General features: G+C 43.2%; 1 protein-coding gene across 1 annotated transcript; it reads right to left on the bottom strand.

Moving 5' to 3' along the window:
* Positions 1 to 5,567: 5,567 nt before the first annotated feature.
* LOC141058164 (protein spinster homolog 1-like) lies at positions 5,568 to 11,641 on the bottom strand. Its single transcript, XM_073554308.1, has 6 exons — positions 11,532 to 11,641; positions 11,285 to 11,440; positions 10,918 to 11,107; positions 10,606 to 10,671; positions 10,170 to 10,268; positions 5,568 to 8,181 (listed from the first exon to the last, which is right to left on the bottom strand). The coding sequence occupies exons 1-6, from the start codon at positions 11,636 to 11,638 to the stop codon at positions 7,960 to 7,962; spliced, it is 840 nt and encodes a 279-aa protein (XP_073410409.1). The 5' UTR covers positions 11,639 to 11,641; the 3' UTR covers positions 5,568 to 7,959.
* Positions 11,642 to 18,927: the final 7,286 nt, after the last annotated feature.

The raw sequence follows: 18,927 nt of genomic DNA, 5'->3' as shown, positions 1-18,927 counted from the left end.
ACAATGATGGGGAATAGGTGAAGGAATGTGGCCCAGAGGGGAACGGTAGGGGGGAAGGGAAAAAGGGGAAAAAAGCAAAGTCAGGTCACAACCAAAGGGTCTGAGTTCGAGAAGAGAATCAAGTCAAGCTGGGTCAGGCACAGAACGCAGAGGGATCAATGTTGCACAGGCAACAGCAAGTGTACGATTGACACTGGGGGGAGGAACTAGCATGCTTAAGTAGAAGCCTGATTAAGGAAAATGAACACAGATGGTTGCAGCACAGACCCAGCACAGACTGAGAGCCAGGGGCGTAACTACCATGGTCGCAGCACCGGGCAGGGGGGGTCAGGGGCTCGGCAGGTCAGACCATAATATCTCCCAACCGTGCCGATTCTCATGGGACAGTCCTGTTTTTGCCCCCCCGCATCCCGCCTGGGAGTCTATCCTTCCTGCACTGCACTGAGCCACCACGCCCCCCCATGAACCCCATCCTTGCCCTCCCAGATAGACCCACCGCAGCCCCCCACAGCCTGCAATGACATCCTAGGCTGTTCTTTTCTGTGCACACAGGACCTGTGATGAGGTCACAGGAGGGGAGGAGTAAGGGGTCACATAATCAGGGGCCTCGTTGTCTGCAGGACTCTGCTGTGCTGGCTGTCATGGTGCTGGATGAGGTAAAGTTTCTGTGTGGGGTCAGGAGGGGTTTACAGGGTGGATGTAGCAGAGCTGAGTGTGTATGAGGTGTACGGAGTGGAGCCTTGTGTGTACGAGGTGCCTGGAGCGGAGCCATGTGTGTACGAGGTGTACGGAGCGGAGCCGTGTGTGTACGAGGTGTACGGAGCGGAGTCATGTGTGTACGAGGTGTATAGAGCGGAGCTGTGTGAGTACGAGGTGTATGGAGTGGAGCCGTGTGTGTACGACGTGAATGGAGCCGTGTGTGTACGAGGTGTACGGAGCAGAGCCGTGTGTGTATGAGGTGTACAGAGCGCAGCTGTGTGTGTACGAGGTGTACGGAGCACAACCGTGTGTGTACGAGATGTACGGAGCGGAGCCGTGTGTACGAGGTGTACAGAGTGGAGCCGTGTGTACGAAGTGTACGGATTGGAGCTGTGTGAGTACGAGGTGAGTGGAGCCGTGTGTGTACGAGGTGTATGGAGCAGAGCCGTGTGTGTACGAGGTGAGTGGAGCCGTGTGTGTACGAGGTGTACGGAGCAGAGCCGTGTGTGTACGAGGTGTGCGGAGCGGAGTCGTGTGTGTATGAGGTGTGCGGAGTTGTGTGTGTGAGGTGTACGTAGCAGATCCGTGTGTGTACGAGGTGTACGGACTGCAGCCGTGTGTGTACTTGGTGTACGGAGCAGAGCCATGTGTGTACAAGGTGTACGGAGCAGAGCTGTGTGTGTATGAGGTGTATGGAGCCGTGTGTGTAAGAGGTGTATGGAGCACTGCCGTGTGTGTACGAGGTGTACGGAGCAGAGCCGTGTGTGTACGAGGTGTACGGAGCAGAGCTGTGTGTGTACGAGGTGTACAGAGTGGAGCCGTGTGTACGAGGTGTACGGAACGGAGGCGTGTGAGTACGAGGTGTATGGAGCAGAGCCGTGTGTGTATGAGGTGTACGGAGCAGAGCCGTGTGTGTACGAGGTGTACGGAGCGGAGTCGTGTGTGTATGAGGTGTGCGGAGTTGTGTGTGCGAGGTGTACGGAGCAGATCCGTGTGTGTACGAGGTGTACGGTGCGGAGCTGTGTGTGTATGAGGTGTATAGAGCGGAGCCACGCGTGTACAAGGTGGACGGAGTGGAGATGTGCGTGTATTTTGGCATTGGGGGGGCATTTGAGAGGTTGCACCGGGGCCCATAACTTTGTAGTTTCGCCACTGCTGACAGCCCTGACACAAAGTAACAAAAAGACAGAAACAGAGTGGAAATGTGACAGTACCCCCTCTTCAAGGGGGGCCACCGGACCCCAGGTTTACCAGGAAATCTCTGATGAAAGGCCTGGACCAGCCAATCAGCCCTTACAGAATGAGCTGGAACCCAGGATCGCTCCTCAGGTCCATACCCCATCCAATGTACCAGGTATTGAATGGAATTCCGGACCATTCGGGAATCAATGACCCTTTGTACCTCATATTCCAAGATTCCCAAGCTTCAAACTAGAGGAGGCGGGAGCTAAGAAGACAGAACAGGGAGAATAAATTCCTTCAAAGGCTTGTGGAACACATTAGAAATATGGAAAGACCGAGGGAGCTTTAACCGGAAGGCAACTGGATTGACCATCTACAGAATTTCATACGGACCAATGAATCTAGGACCCAACTTAGCGAATGCAACTTTAATTTAATATTCTTAGAGGAAAGCCATACCATATCTCCCACTTTGAAGGCAACCCCTGAAGAGTGCCTCCTATCTGCCTTCCGCTTCTACCGATGCTGAGCCACCCCAGTGTTCTGTTTAACTTTCCTCCAAACATCCTCCAGCTCTTGGTGACATCCACACCAGGACACCCAGAACTTATCCTGGAAAACTCACCAAAATGAGGATGAAACCCGCAATTACAGAAAAGCGGTGAGGTCCCCGTGGACTGATTAACCTGACTGGTAAAGGCGAACTCAGCCAGTGGAAGAAATGATGACCAATTCTCCTGCTGATTGGTGACAAAACATCTTAAAATTTGCTCCAAAAACTGATTTGTCCTTTCTGTCTGACCATTAGTCTCAGGGTGATAAGCAGAGGAAAAGGACAAATCAATCCCCAGTTTTCTGCAGAAGGCCCTCCAAAATCTAGAAACTAATTGAATTTTTTGAAAAGGAAGACGCTTCCAAAAATGACGTTTTGTTCTGAAGCGTCTTTTTTACCGATTTTTTTTAGCATCCTGATGCCATCCATTTTCATGGACTGATCTAAGAAGCTGTATAAAGACTGATGAAACTCAGTCCATTTTTCTTGTACATGAAAAAAATAAACATATGAATGAACCCTAAGGAAAAGAAAAACTCTAAAAAAAAAAAAGCATTTCATATTACAGTGGTTGTTTGGGATTTTAACATTGATGGCCAATTTTTAGGATAGGACAGAAATGTCTGACTCATTTGGGTGCGACACTTGGCACCCCGTTGATCAGCTTTTCCTGGTATTGGCACACAACTGCTCAGTGCTGAGTGTCGCACCCCCATGGATCAGACATTGATGACCTATCCTAAGGATAAGTCAATGTTAAAGTCCCAGACAACCCCTTTAAATGAATGAATTCACCTCTGCTATATCTGTAGCTTATGTACTGGAAAAGAGAACACCCTTTTATTTGGACACACAGAACCTTGTGCTGCTTAAGTTCATGAAGAAGGCAATGATGATGGGTCCATGATATAGTGTCTGACCAGATAAAGCCGTTTTACAAGACTTGATTATAAATGCATGCAATTACTATTTCGATCGTTAATAATACTGGGCATGGATTGTGCTCTTGCTCATTGCTGAGTTAACGCATGGGCCTGTCCATTCATGTCTCTTCCCCCCACATTTTGGCAACCAATGAAAGGAAGCATTGATCATCCCCAGGACAATTGTCGGCTGTGAGACAGCTCTGTAAGTTCAGCATTTGTTTATGAAGTGATTGGATAATAATCAAAACAAAACAAAAGCAACTTTCTTTTATTAGAGTTTTGGTTTGTCTGGTGAAAACTAGTGGCATTGCAAAATGAACAAAAAGAACTGCCTAATACTGGATAGGTGTACAAACAGAGCGTCACAAATAGTAAAGTGAGTCAGTGTCCTGTGGAAAGGATAGGAGTAGCTCAGAATTAGGCCTCATCCCCACTTGCGATGAAATTGGACGGATGCAAATCCGATTAAAAATAAGATGCCCCAATTCTGGTACTTAACCTCGCTCTTCCCACTTGCCCTGCAGCAGTGGCAAGTGGGGTGATAGTTGGGGGGTTGATGTCACCTTTGTACTGTCAGGTGACATCAAACCCCGAGGTTAGTAATGGAGAGGCATCAATAAGACGCCCCTATTACTAATGCCATAGTATGGAAACACACACACCCAGAATAAAGTCCTTTAATTGAAGGAATGACACAGACTCCTTTAATACAGCTGTGTATCTATCTATTCTATATGTATTTACTGTATGTAATCCATCTATTCTATGCTGTCGGCTCCTGCTGTGATTTTACACTATGTGGCTGCTGAATTGCCGGCATTTATTCTATCTAATATACATATATATCACACACTCAGGAACAGACACTGTATTCTGCTTTAACAGTGTAACTTTACTTGATAACAATCCATGGTAATTTCAGTACAGCACAAGTTCATGTTTTCAGCCTGAGCTTTCCCTCTCAATGCTGGCTCCTCTAGAGTGTGATATGCTTGTCCTGGCTCCCCATTTTCCTGCACCCACTTTCCAGTACTGGTTCCCACTAAAGCTCCCCTTCACTGGGAGATGAAAAAGGTTCCCCTGTCCTGATTCAAGCCATAGGCCCCGTATTCTCTATGGGGCACCATTGTAGCAGGTGGCGGCTGACCACATTCTGCTTTGCTAAGCGCTCTGTGCCTTTCTGTACTGTGTGGCCCTCTGGCCTGTTCTGCCTTCTCCTGAATCACTCTCCAACACTCTCTTAATGTTACACTAAATGTGTTCACTAAATCCTATAATGATACAGTATATACACTAAATGTGGTCACTAAATCTTATAAGGATACAGTATATGTGCTACCATCCCTCCCCCATTATGTAGCAATGTCCCCATTATGGGTCCATCCTGATTTATGTACCAACCCTTTAAGCCACCTCCATGGAAATGGTGTCCCGTAATTCTCACCTCAGTAAGGAAAAAAGCCTCCAACCGAATCTGGCTGGGAGCTGTAATGAGATGCAGGAGAGTCTTCTTCTGTTAATGGTTGACTTGGGAAACTTGAGTCTTAAGTTCAAATACTTAATTAACCTCAAGACATAAGCGATTGAGAGGAACTACCCAAAAGTGTATTATTTCACCTTACATGAGCTTTTCAGATCAAAGTGTGCCACTAAAGATGGCTGCCATTTCCTGTTTGCCTCACACCATGTGCTCATGGATCTGGAATTTCCTGTTTCACCAAACCCCATGTGCTCCATAGATCCGCCCACGACGACGCCCACTCTGATGACCTCATGGACCAACCCAGCCTGATGACTTCATGGATCCGCCCGGACTAGCTCACTGCCCAACCCATTAACCAATGGAATACATCCGAACACTCCCATTTTAGAGTTAACCTAGCCCCCTTACAGGGGATATATAAATTTTTGTTTGAATCAATAAAGTCTCTCTCACTCTTGCTCTCTTGGAGCTGTGCCATAGATTGATCAAAGAGAGGTTACATCCGACTGTGTGGTGTGATTTCTTTAAGTGCGCACTGATCAATACCCATTGGGCCAGGAGCAGGCAACTAGTGAACATTTCTTATTGTTCAACCTAGCATTAGTAGTAGCTGCTCCATAATGTAGCAGTTCAGCTGTCACACAGGGTTCCAGCCTGTGGCTTCAGATGTTCCATCATACTGACTATTAACTTCATTCAAGGTGTCAAAGATAAGAATTCTCAATAATAGTTAGAATAATATTCAATTATTTATTTTTCAATTTCCTATCAGTATGTCTTTGGAGTGTGGGAGGAAACCGGAGAACCCGGAGGAAACCCACGCGAACACGAGGAGAACATACAAACTCCTTGCAGATGTTTTCTTTGGTTGGGTTTGGACCCTAGCGCTGCAAAGCAACAGTGTTAACCACTGAGCCACCGTGTTGCCCAACAGTCTTCAATGTGGCCCCAATAATGATAGGCCTTATGATGAAGACATAAAGTGATATAGAAGTCTCTTCATCTATGAACACTTCTCAGCACGAAAAGTCTGGCAAATGTCGAGAACAGAAACCGAGCCTAGAATCTGCCTCTTTATGCAGCAGGAAACTCACATTATTCCGTGAGTATATCTGACTGCGGAAAGTCCAATAAGTGACATGTCTATAACTAAGTACAGAAACCGAGCCCGGAATCTGTCTCTTTATGCAGCAGGAAACTCACATTATTCCGTGAGTATGTCTGACTGCGGAAATTCCAATAAGTGACATGTCTATAATTGAGTACAGAAACCGAGCCCAGAATCTGTCTCTTTATGCAGCAGGAAACTCACATTATTCCGTGAGTATGTCTGACTGCAGAAAGTCCAATAAGTGACATGTCTATAATTGAGTGCAGAAACCGAGCCCGGAATCTGTCTCTTTATGCAGCAGGAAACTCACATTATTCCGTGAGTATATCTGACTGCGGAAAGTCCAATAAGTGACATGTCTATAACTGAGTACAGAAACCGAGCTCGGAATCTGTCTCTTTATGCAGCAGGAAACTCACATTATTCCGTGAGTATGTCTGACTGCGGAAAGTCCAATAAGTGACATGTCTATAATTGAGTACAGAAACCGAGCCCGAAATCTGTCTCTTTATGCAGCAGGAAACTCACTTTATTCCGTGAGTATGTCTGACTGCGGAAAGTCCAGTAAGTGAGAACAGAGACCGAGCTCGGAATCTGCCTCTTTTTTTCTGACATGTTTTCTTGAATTTATGGAGTTGTAACTGTTACGTCCAGTACCAAATCTATAAAGAAAACATGGAAACAGGATTAAAAAATGATTTTATAGAAAATAATACAGAAGGATTATCTATATATACAGTAAAGCATTAAACCTGACGTATTCTACCAGTACGTGCGCTTCTCTCCATGAGGCACACTATGACATTATGTTATGGTGGTTCTTTACTCCAATGCAACTCCAGAGAGTATTTCCTTCCCAATCTCCTCTATGCTGGAGAGGCTGTGGGAAACCGAGGGAAATGTTACCCATATTTTGGAGTTGTCCACTTTTAAAGTAATTGTGGAAAGAAACTTCGATCTTACTCCTATGAATTTCTAAACCCATTATTACTCCATAGTTAGTATTATTGCAAGATGTAGAAGAAATCCTACCCAAATTTCAACATATCTCTTGTTACATCTTTTTGGTTATTACACATTTAATTGCAACAAAATGGAAGCAAATAATTGCTCCATCAATATCAGATGTAATGGAAGGGGCATCAACGCACAATATATAAGTTCAACTTTGTGCTTAGGTAAAAAAGTTTTTTTAAAACCCATATTGAGTTGGATGAATGTCATGAGACCAGTAGAAGCGCTACTGCAGCGCAAAACAGCTGTCGTCATTTCCACTCCCGCTCCCATCCTCCCTACACCGATATTTTAAAGTATTGGAATAAAGAAGATTTTAACCGGTGAGTGCCATCCGTTTTCTTTTTTGGTGTACCAAATTACAAGTTTACAAATATTATGTACAAAATGCAACATTATAATAGTCTGTTTATTCCTAATAATAATGAGCAGTCTTGACTTTACTTTCTTTCTTATAACTTTGCATTGATACCCCATTCTTCCCTTTTTATCCCTCCCCAGTTTATACTCCTTGTTAATATTATTGTAAAATTTGGAAATGTTAAATTAACACAATTGAACAAGATGACCGGACATTTAACTATTTTTTCAACTGTTCTAAATGCCGTCATTCTCCTGAAAATACCGTTGCTTGTCCTTTACTCCTAGGGTTCTCAATTCTCCCTTTATATAAATCTAGTATTTTTTTAAGTGGGTGTGAGCGTCAAAATTTTTCTGTTTTTGAGAAATATCTTGATGACCATGCCTAGTTGGCTAAAATGCTTGATAAATATACAGGGAAACATACATCAGGAATGGGGAGATATGAGAACAACAGACAAACAACGCCAGATTCAGAAAAAGGGCAGAATTTATACCAGGTTAAAATATATGCATATTTAGTTATGGAGCTTTGTTACTCTTATGTTATGGAGCTTTGTTATGGAGAGAGATGAATTATACAGATGCTGGGTATTACAGTTACTGATTATGGAGCTAGTGCTAATCCAAATTAATTCTGCAAGAGATATGAGTGGATAATGAACATATTTCTGCACGTACCTTCAGACTCTGACTCTGCCGTCTTATGATCTTTTTCAATAAAGCAGGCACATGCAAAAAAGCATCCTCCTGCGATAGCCACGACACTGGAACAAGCCATGAGGACACACTGCAAACTTTGGAACTTCCATAGCACCGTGTCAGGACAATAACTTTTGATGCATTCATATATCTGAAGATATGACAAAATAAATAGTTATGTATGGTTAATGAAAGTAAAACACAGTATACATAATTGACTGGACACATTTACACTGACAGCAGTCAATGGATAACAATGAAATCTGGTGATCAGAAGGTGCCTAACTGCAGATAGAGGAGGAGCCTCCATCCTCCAAACCATGAACAGCACCAGTTCCAGTTTCTGCAGCCCCAACTCTAGACTACTCAATGTCTAGGGACAGAATAACACAATCTCAAATACAGATATCATAATCAGAATTCAGGATTTAAACAACCCGAATGAATATGGGTATAAACCCTGTGGAGCTCCCAAACAGCATTCAAACACCAAAACATAGTGCAAATACACCACCAAAAGACAAAGGAATTTTTTGAATAGAATAAAATGTAACATTCTTCAATAGCATAATAAATAAAAAAGACAATCAATCAATTAATAGTGTATATAAACAGAGGTATCCGAATATGGCCACAGATGCCAAGATGTAAAACATGATGCCCATAAGATTAGAGAAGGGCAAATGTCCCTATCTTCAAAAAAGGAAAGACGTTGGAACCAGGAAATTACAGGCCAGTGAGCCTTAATTCTATACCAGGAAAGATCTTTGAACAAATTATTAAACTGCATGTATGTAAGTACTTGAATAAGATTACAGTAATTAACAAGAGCCAGCATGGATTTGTAGCAAACAAGTCATGCCAGACTAATCTAATTTCCTTCTATAATGGAATCTCTGGCAGGGTGGATCAGGGAAATGCGGTATATATAGTATATCTTGACTTCATCAAAGCGTTTGATAAAGTATCTCGTGCAATCCTTATTGAAAAAATGACCAAGTATGGGATTGACAAGGCTACGGTTAGGTGGATTCATAACTGTCTCAGTGATCGTACTCAAAGAGTGGTAATAAATAGTTGAACATCCAATTTGTAGAGTGCTTCAAGTGGGGTACTACACGGCTCTTTCCTGGCTACAGTGTTGTGCAACATTTTTATAAATGATCTAGGTAAGGGAACTGAAGGTAAACTGATCAAATTTGCAGACAATGAAAAGCTAGGAATCAATAGCTAACACTAGAGAAGACAGAGAAAGGATTCAGAATGATCTAGATAAACTTGAATAATGGGCAGCGACTAATAGAATTATATTTAACATGGAGAAATGCAAGATTCTACACGTGGGCAAGAAAAAATAAAATTCCAAGTACAGAATGGGAAGAATAGAACTAAGCAACAGTACGTTTGAAAAGGACGGGTATACTAGTAGATCACAGACTGTACATGAGTTAACAGTGTGATGCAGAAGCAAAAAAAGGCAAATGAAGTTGTAGGATGTATTAAGAAAAGCAGAAAGGAGTCTAGATCACTTGAAGTAATTATCCCCCTCTACTCCTCTTTGATCAGACCTCATATGTAATACTGTGTCCAGTTCTGGGCACCACATTTTACAAAAGACATCGAAAAACTGGAGCAAGTTCAGAGAAGAGGTACCAGGATGGTGAGCAGACTGCAAAGTATGTCTTACGAGGAACGGTTAAAGGATCTGGGAATGTTTAGCTTGCAAAAAAAAGGCTAAGAGGAGACTGTCTACAAATATCTGAAGGGCTGTCACAGTGTAGAGAGATCACCCTTACTCTCATTTGCACATGGAAACATGAGAAACAATGAATGAAACTGAAAGGGAGAATATACAGAATAGATAACAGCAAAAGGTTTTTGACAATGAGGGTAATCAATGAGTGGAACAGGCTGCCACGAGAGCTGGTGAGTACTCCTTCAATGGAAGTCTTCAAACAGAGGCTTGACAGACATCTGTCTGAGATGGTTTAGTGAATCCTGCATTGAGCAGGAGGTTGGACACAATGACCCTGGAGGGCCCTTCCAACACTTACATTCTATGTTTCTAGGTTGTACAAATGGAAAAAGATGTATGAATGTAGCTTTAAAGTGATGTGGAAATATGTAACAGTTACTTACCAGCCCGAAGAAAAAGGAGCTTCCGACCTTCCCCAGCAGGTCGGTCACTATCATAGATATGGCCTTTGCTGTTGATCGGCTTGCAGGAGATGCCACATCCTAAAACAAGAGAATATTCTGAGTGAGCAGAAGGAAGTCACTGGATGCAGCAAGATAAGAGAACATTGGCAAAGTGAACATATGTGAAACAGAAGTAAAGAGCACAGTCAGCCACGATTGAAATAAAAGCCCAGAAGCCCGTTGTGGACTGAGATTTTATTAAAGAAGTTTTTAACCTTCTTGGGTCAAGTCTATTTTGGAGTTTAGTTGGGAATTATCCAACAAATGCTTGGATACAGCCAGGATTAAGTGGCCTTGATGGGTGAAACAGAACATACAGACTGACTACATAAATAGAATTTTAGCTGTGCAACGTTTAGCACTTTTCTCCACTCACCAGGCGAATATCAGCTGAAACGAAGTAGGTCAGATTCAGACACATGAGTCCGATGAATATAAACACCTGCAGAGATAAGGAACAATACATATACACATTATAGATTGTAGTAGATAAGCCCCGAAAGGTAGTGGCCGTAGCTTATAGCGGAAAAACGAGGTGACAGGTTCCCTTTAATCCATTCATCCCCCCAGTTTCCATACATTCATAGACAGCCCCCGTCATAGTCTATGATTTGTACTGCTCATTACATCCATCCTATTTCCGAGACCCATTAAGGTTATAAAAGCAATCTACACATCAGGTACTTACATAAGTGGCCACGAGACTGATGTTTCCCATAAATAGAGCGAAGAACAAGAAAATGGCAGATCCGTGCAGGCCACACGCATAAACTATCGGAACGGCACAAGGTTTGTACTTCTTGTATAGTTTGGCTATCTTCGCGCCTGCTACAACTCCCAAGATGCCAGAGATGCAAGAAATTAACCCAAAGATCAGACTGCAAAGAAAAGTGGTAAAGAAAGAGATTAGTGAAGGCGCTCGAATGAATGAAATATAAATAATTTGATATAAAAATCATTTGAAATATAAATTCTTTTTTAAAGAGAAAACTGGGGTAGAGGGAACATTAGATTCCCACCAGTGATTGTCAAATCAAAGTTTGGAAAACTTGTACCTGTCATAGTCACTGCCGACTTCAGTCTGGGGATTTCGTGCGCTCTCTTGTATGATGTCCCGGGCACAGTGCAGGAAGATAAGAGTGTAGGAGCCGATAACACCTGTAGCAACCTTTACAGTCGTCATCGCAAGTGTGGAAAACACAAAGCTTCGGCTGCAGAAAGTGAAAAGGGGAAAAACATGTAAATAACACAGAAGTCACGGGGTGGATCAGTGACGTCAATCAGTGCACAGAAAATACCTACTTTTTACTGAGTTGCTTCACATCTGAAATCCATGTTCTGGAGCTCAGCGGTTTGCTGTTATTTCCCTCTGCAGCTCCTCTGGTCGGTTCTTTTCCACTCACACACATTAGCAGGAGTCCTATCAGGCAAAGAGCAGGGGAGATCTGTGTAGATAAAGAAGGCGACATCACATATTACATATACACAGGTGTCATCAGAAAAAACACGTGACCACAGACTGTTGTGTAACTGGTTCCATTAAAGGGAATCTATCACCAGGTGTTTGCTGCAGATATGAGAGCAGCATAATGTAGGGACAGAGACCCCTAATCCAGCGATATGTCACTTGTTGCTCTGCTTGGTGCAGTTATGATAAAATCCCTGTTTTTTCTGCTGCAGATCTTGCAGAGCTCTGAATGCTGAGCCCTTTATAACCAGCTGTGCTGGTATCGCTATATAGATGACGTGATATTTTTGTGGGATGGCATGGCCGACCAGCTTGGGAATTTCATGGGCAGTCTTAATAACAACATTTACAACATTCGTTTGACGCATGCATTTGACAGCAAGACTGTGGACTCTGGATGTCCGTGTTGAGGTCGACTCTGGGGGGCGCATCCAGACCGATGTTTTCAGGAAGCCCACGTCGGTCAATGCATTGCTACATGCTACATCTGCCCATGATTTTTCTACCATTAGGGCCATCCCGGTCGGAGAATTCCTTAGGATGCTGCGAATTTGTTCCACTGATGCTAAATTTGAAAAACAAGCCACAGATTTAAAACATCGGTTCTTGACACGTGGTTACAGCCGGAGATCGATAAAAGCTGGATATGACAGGGCTAGACACACTCCACACAGCACTCTATTACATACTGCCAGGAGGGCACAAAAGATGGAGGATGGTGGGCCTGTTAGTTTCATCTCAACTTATAATCATGAGTGGCGGAATATGTGCACCATACTAAATAGACATTGGACAATTTTGAGCACTGGTCCCACCCTGGGGACCTTCCTGGGTCGTTCTCCTCCTATGACGCCTCGGCGATCTAGGAATCTCAGTGATCTGTTGGTTCAGAGCCACTACGTCCCTAATCCTAAAAACTTTTTCGGTTCAAAAGGCCCCATTCAGGGATCAATCCCCTGCGGCCACTGTCTCACCTGCGCCAATGTCCTTCACTGTTCTACGTTTAGTTCGTCAGATGGGACAAGGGAGTTTGAGATAAGACAGAGGATCTCTTGTGGATCCTATTTACTATGCTACGTGCCCTTGTCCCAAGATATATGTGGGTCTTACAACTAGAGAACTTAGGATTAGGGTGCGTGAACATGTGCGGGACATTGGCGCGGCCGAGACAGTGTCCGATATTGAAGATCTAAAGACTCTTCCCCGACATTTTAGATTGTGTCATAATAGTGATGCTGCCCTATTGAAGTTTAGAGGGATTGATGCTTTACATATGGGGATTAGGGGTGGTGATAACAAAAAAATCTTATCACAGATGGAAGTTAAATGGATTGTCCAATTGGACACCATGACCCCTAAGGGACTCAATGAGACATTGAGTTTCGCCCCATTTTTGTAATTGCATTGGACCCTATAAATAATGGGCCTTTTTGACCTTTCTAATTTGTAATGGGTGCCTTGGTGCATTTTCTGCTAATATATATACTGTTCTCTCTTAGAGTACCTTTCCCTCCTTCTCTTAACGTGGTAGTATATTTATATATTATGGCTAGTTTTCCCCTGTGATTTGCTCTCCACATGTTGGTATCACCCTGAAACAAGTGATCTGGTGGTGTGTTGTTTTTATATTTGTTTTTAATTTAATTTTATTTTTATTTTGCACTAATATGTCTGTCATTCATTTTTACTTAGTGACCTTGAGAATCCTGCGTCTCTTGTGGACCTTTGCCCTGTATTTGTGTCCGTATGGAACGAAATCTAGTGACTGCTCCAATGTTGAAGATCATTCCATTTACACACATGGAGTCTGATATGGCGGCCACTGTAATATCTGTATGGGGATTATGTTGTTTTTTCTCTTATGACCTTATTTTATGTACACAATTGGGATAATATTTATGCAAGCATCGGATATTTTTATAATACTCGATATTCGTTTATTTCAAGCGGTCATGAATTTATTCCCAAATTATTAAATCTGTGTGACATGTGGGAAAACCCATCGGGTCCCCACATTTCTGCCACAACTTTATATTATTTTCTGAAAATTAATATGTGATAGGATAGCAGTAACATTAACATGCATCTATCACACAGATTATATGCTTACTTAAGTTGCGGTTTATATACCACTGATTATGGGATATATTATTGGAGGTAAAATATTCATTTTTGCCCTGTATGGCTTTATTTATATATGCCTGCTTTCAGAGTCCACTGGGAATCGAACCACAGGGAGTTGTGCGCATCGCTTTGTGGAGACGCTGGCCCGCCGACAGAAAGGTGTCTTTATGCTATATACCATGGGCTGTGCTTTGGCTGGCCAGTATTTACTCTTAGCATGACGCCTATTCTGTATGACGGCGCTGGCCGATCCCAGAGCGCATGCGCCGCCTATACTCTTCTGATCGGCCGATTCGGATCATGTGACGGGGGTTATAGGTTATTTTAAGTTCCTGTGGAGATGCAGCTATTATCTCCTTGATAAAGCAGCCTGTTAACGCCGCGAAACGCGCGTCGGAGGTCACCACCAGACGCTCCCTCACCCTCCCCCTGTGTTCCCCTTGGTAAGTGCTTCCTTACATTCAATTGTCCTTTGCAGCAATTGCTCCTGGGCATATATATATATTTTTTGACTGCTGAACCTTATGACTGCACAATGGTGCAGCATGATACTTTACTGGCACCTTCCCATTGTGGATATGCTGCTATTATAATATATATATAGGGACCTTAACTGGTATGGACGCACTTATTTTGATTGCATCTCAACTTTTTTCTATTCACCGTGGACACTGTGGTAAAACAATATATTATATAGCTTTACCATACTGTTTTTTGCAGCTCCTACTTGGGCATACCTACCTTTACTGCACTTTATGATTATTCAATGATGCAGTATAATATTACAGTGGAGCCTTTTTGGACCTGTTGTTTACACTATATATATAGGAGGATTTTGATCAGTACCGGGTGTCCTTGGTACTTTTTAATCTTGATTGTGTTGCAATTCAAACTATCTATTGTGGATATACTGATAATATCATATGTAGGTGGACACTTTTTCCATCTGGGTCAGTGGAGGGATCCTTTTTGGGTGTACATTCATCTGTTTTATATTGACACCTCATCATGATTTTGTGCACTTCTTTGTAATATATTTAATAAATTTTGATAATTTTGCAATCATCGTTTTGCTCCTTTCTTTCTCCGCTGTTCTATTGATTTATTGGAGCAGATGTGGCTGCTGCCCGGGGTGAAAAAATGGTTTTGATATCATCCCTGGGCATTTCATCTTTTTGTATGGGATCCTTGTTATTGCCCTTTATAACCCCGCCTACACCACTTATTAGCAATGTTTTCTGTATACACTGTACATAGGCAGAAAGCTACCAATCAGTGGGGGGAGGGGTCCCACAGAGCAGGAGAACTATGTGGCATGAGACAACTAGTCCCCTACTTATAATTTCCTGCTGATCAAACTGATTTTTTTTCTAAATAATTACAAGGATCAGTAAGTGACACATCGCAGGAATCAGGTCCTCTGCCCCTACAGGGGCATTGCTATCAGATTAAATGATAAAAACCTACTGGCAGAGTCCCTTTAAAACCATATAGGAGTTATAATTAATATTCACAGTTTGCCACAAGATCCCTCAGACCTATTACTTACCAGTAAGGCCCAACGCGAGTCGCCAGAGGCTGCACTTGTAACATAAGAGCCAATGATGTAACCAAGACCACTGTAATAAACAAAAACAAAGTTGTCATCATTTCTGCACACACAGAAACATATAAATGTGCGAGTGCCTTTCTCCGGCTCCTCCTTTCTGATTAATGATTCCTCATTACTTGTGGAGGGTTTTGTAAGATGCCATCTACATGTCTTGTACATGCATGCATCTGCAAAGCACAATCTGGGCCGGAAAAAGTCCACAACAGATCCGCCTTGTCGGAATTCCTCTAATCAATAAATAGGTCCACACTCACCTGCCAATATGTGCTGCTATGTTATAGTAGGAATGCGCGCCGCTGCGTCGGTCTCCCACATACAGGTCGGCAATGATTGAGGGGGCAGTAACTCTAAAGCTTGCCTGTGCTGCTCCCAGCAGTCCATTCATCAACAGAAAAACTGGAAAATACTGTGAAAACACAAAAAGATATTCAGTGACTATTTAAGAAAGATTTCTTAGACACCTAAAGAAATACCATAATAGAAAGATTTGTAACTTTCCCTAATTTTCAGCCGCTCCTGCTGGTGGTTTACAAATACTAATGCAAAATACTGATCTAGATTCAAACAAGTGAGAGGCTTTACAGCTCCTGCAGACGTCTGTGGATCATGGTCCGATCATGGACTACAACGCACAGACAGCGTGATGGTGATGATCGGGTCGGGAGACCCCCGCCCTGTCCGTGCATTGTGGTCCATGATGGCATCGAGATCCACAGATGGTTCCTGCCATCAGAGGTGCTTGACCAGTAGCCATCTTCTGAGCTTCCGGCCATGACCTGGGTTTACAGTTCTCCAGCTTCAAAGGTGCAGTGCGCATGGCCATCAGTTCAGAAGATGGCTCCCTGTCATGGGCAGTGCACGTCTGAAGCCAGGTAGCGTACACCCAGCTGCAGAGGTGCAGCGATGCTGCCGAAATGTGCGGCGTGGGATGTGCAGGAACTGGCGATGACAAAAAGTCCTGCAAATTATGTTATCACTCCCACAGGGGCGCAATAACATGGAAAGAGGGCTGACTAGTCTGGAGCAAGTATCGACCCATCAGATAGTTAGCGCCCCCATTAGCATAGGAAATGGGGACAATATGAAGGCTTTATTAACCTCATTTTTACAGAAAAACATTCTACAGGGCTGGTGAGGCAGGAATTTACTCCTAGATAAGTGAATGCTACTGGGTTGGAGGGCGTGGAAGACCTGACAGGTTCAATTTATGATCAGTTTACCTCTTTGGGAACGAAGATCATGCCGATACTTATGGCTGACCAGACCGCCATGCCTGTACACGCAATGCGTTTCCTGCTCCAGCGGTCTCCCAGGTATCCAAAGACTAGACCAAACACGATATTGCTGACTGTGAATACTAGAATGGGAAGGGAAAAAACAAGAGGTCAAGAAAAACATTTTTATATTATTGCATTTTTTATATTTGAGGATTATTTAGACTGTTGCACTTAAACACTTCTCCCGTCCTCGTCACTTTAGAATAACATTTTATATTGAAATTTTACCTAATTTTTTACGGCTGGATCCATTGTAATCAATTTTAAAGTCAGCTTGCCGGTAAGACCTCGCTCCTGCCAGAACAAAAAGAGGAACACAAGTGATTATTGTAATCAGAGAAGTGCAGGAACAGACGTCACAGCAACTAACGAGCCTTCTCATTGGCCATGAAGATTTCTTTCCTTTTATGTTGCAGTTAGGGGTCTTATACACCCTGCCCCCGACATAACCCAGTGTACCCCCACCTACCTGCAGCAGTGGAGGAAGCCATGGTGATGACTAAGTTAATGTAGGTCAGAATGGCTACAGTGATGAAGGAACGGGTGATGGAAACTCCAGTCCGCTTGTGCAGGTCCTGCGTTTCACCCTCTTCATCCTTCTCTTGACTGTCAATGCCTTTTTCCACATCATCAGATGGAATTGGCATTTTTTGGGTAGAATTATAGAGAGATGCCATGTCCACAATGCCCTGCAAACACTGGAGAAAAACACACAAGATGGTAAAAATATTACATTAATCTCAGTCTGTGGAGCAGAAATTCAGTGATAATGCAGTATATAGTATAACTAGCTGAAGAGCCCGGCGCTGCCCAGGCATAGTAACTAACTGTGATTAGTTATAACAAATTATAATTATCCTCCATCCCATAGTCCCGTGCCCATATACCCATAATACATATCCTCCATCCCATAGTCCCATGCCCATATACCCATCATACATATCCACCATCCCATAGTAGAGTGCCCATATACCCATCACACATCCTCCATCCCATAGTCCCGTGCCCATATACCCATCATACATATCCGCCATCCCATAGTAGAGTGCCCATATACCCATCACACATCCTCCATCCCATAGTCCCGTGCCCATATACCCATCATACATATCTGCCATCCCATAGTCCCATGCCCATATACCCATCATACATATCCTCCATCCCACAGTCCAGTGCCCATATACCATCACACATCCTCCATCTCATAGTCCCATGCCCATATACCCATCACACATATTCTCCATCCCATAGTCCCATGCCCATATACCCATCATACATATTCGCCATCCTATAGTCGAGTGCCCATATACCCATCACACATCCTTCATCTCATAGTCCCATGCCTATATACCCATCATACATATCCTCTATGATGACATCAGCATCGCCATAACAACCATTGTGACATCATAATGAGGGGCGGGGCTTGAAATGCACACACTGTTTCCCCAGTATGCATATAGGGCATGGCATTATGACATCATAATGAGGGGCGGGGCTTGAAGCGCACACACTTTTTCCCCCAGTATGTAGATAGGGGCAAAATTGTTTGGTGAATTGGAACGCGCGGGGTTAAAATTTCACCTCAAAACATAGCTTAGGACGCTCTCGGGGTCCAGACGTGCGACTGTGCCAAATTTTGTGGCTGTAGCTGTGACGGTGCAGATGCCTATCCCGGACATACACACATACATACACACATACATACAGTACATACATGCATACCTACATAAGTACATACACACATACACATATACATACACACTTTGAGCTTTATATATTAGATAAGCAAATAATAATAAGTTAAAGTCCCCTAGCAGGACTAAAAAATAAGGTAAAAATCAATAATTCTATAGAGAAATCTATATCTGTCCCTCTATAATTATCTGCAGGTCGTATCTCCCCCTGGGAAAGACTCCCGGAACTCATTAGATTAAGTTCAGACTTACCTTTCTCTCTCTTCTCTCTCTTCCTTCTTCTTTCTATCTTCTCCTCTCTCTCTTCTCTCTTCTCATCTCTCTTCTCCTCCTCTCTTCTCCTCCTCTCTCCTCTTCTCCTCTTCTCCTCCTCTCTTCTCCTCCTCTCTGGCGCTGATAATAAATATCGCTTGATAATAATAAATAATTATCGCTTTCTATAACAGACTTTGCAACACACAACTCGTGACTGCAACGCACAATAGAAAATGACTGGGATCAGGCCGTCGCACACAGTTTA

This window comes from Dendrobates tinctorius, unplaced genomic scaffold (genome assembly GCF_039654945.1).
Source record: "Dendrobates tinctorius isolate UK_male_01 unplaced genomic scaffold, ASM3965494v1 ptg000211l, whole genome shotgun sequence".
NCBI classification, from domain to species: domain Eukaryota; kingdom Metazoa; phylum Chordata; class Amphibia; order Anura; family Dendrobatidae; genus Dendrobates; species Dendrobates tinctorius.
This window is presented reverse-complemented; position numbering and strand designations above follow the sequence as displayed.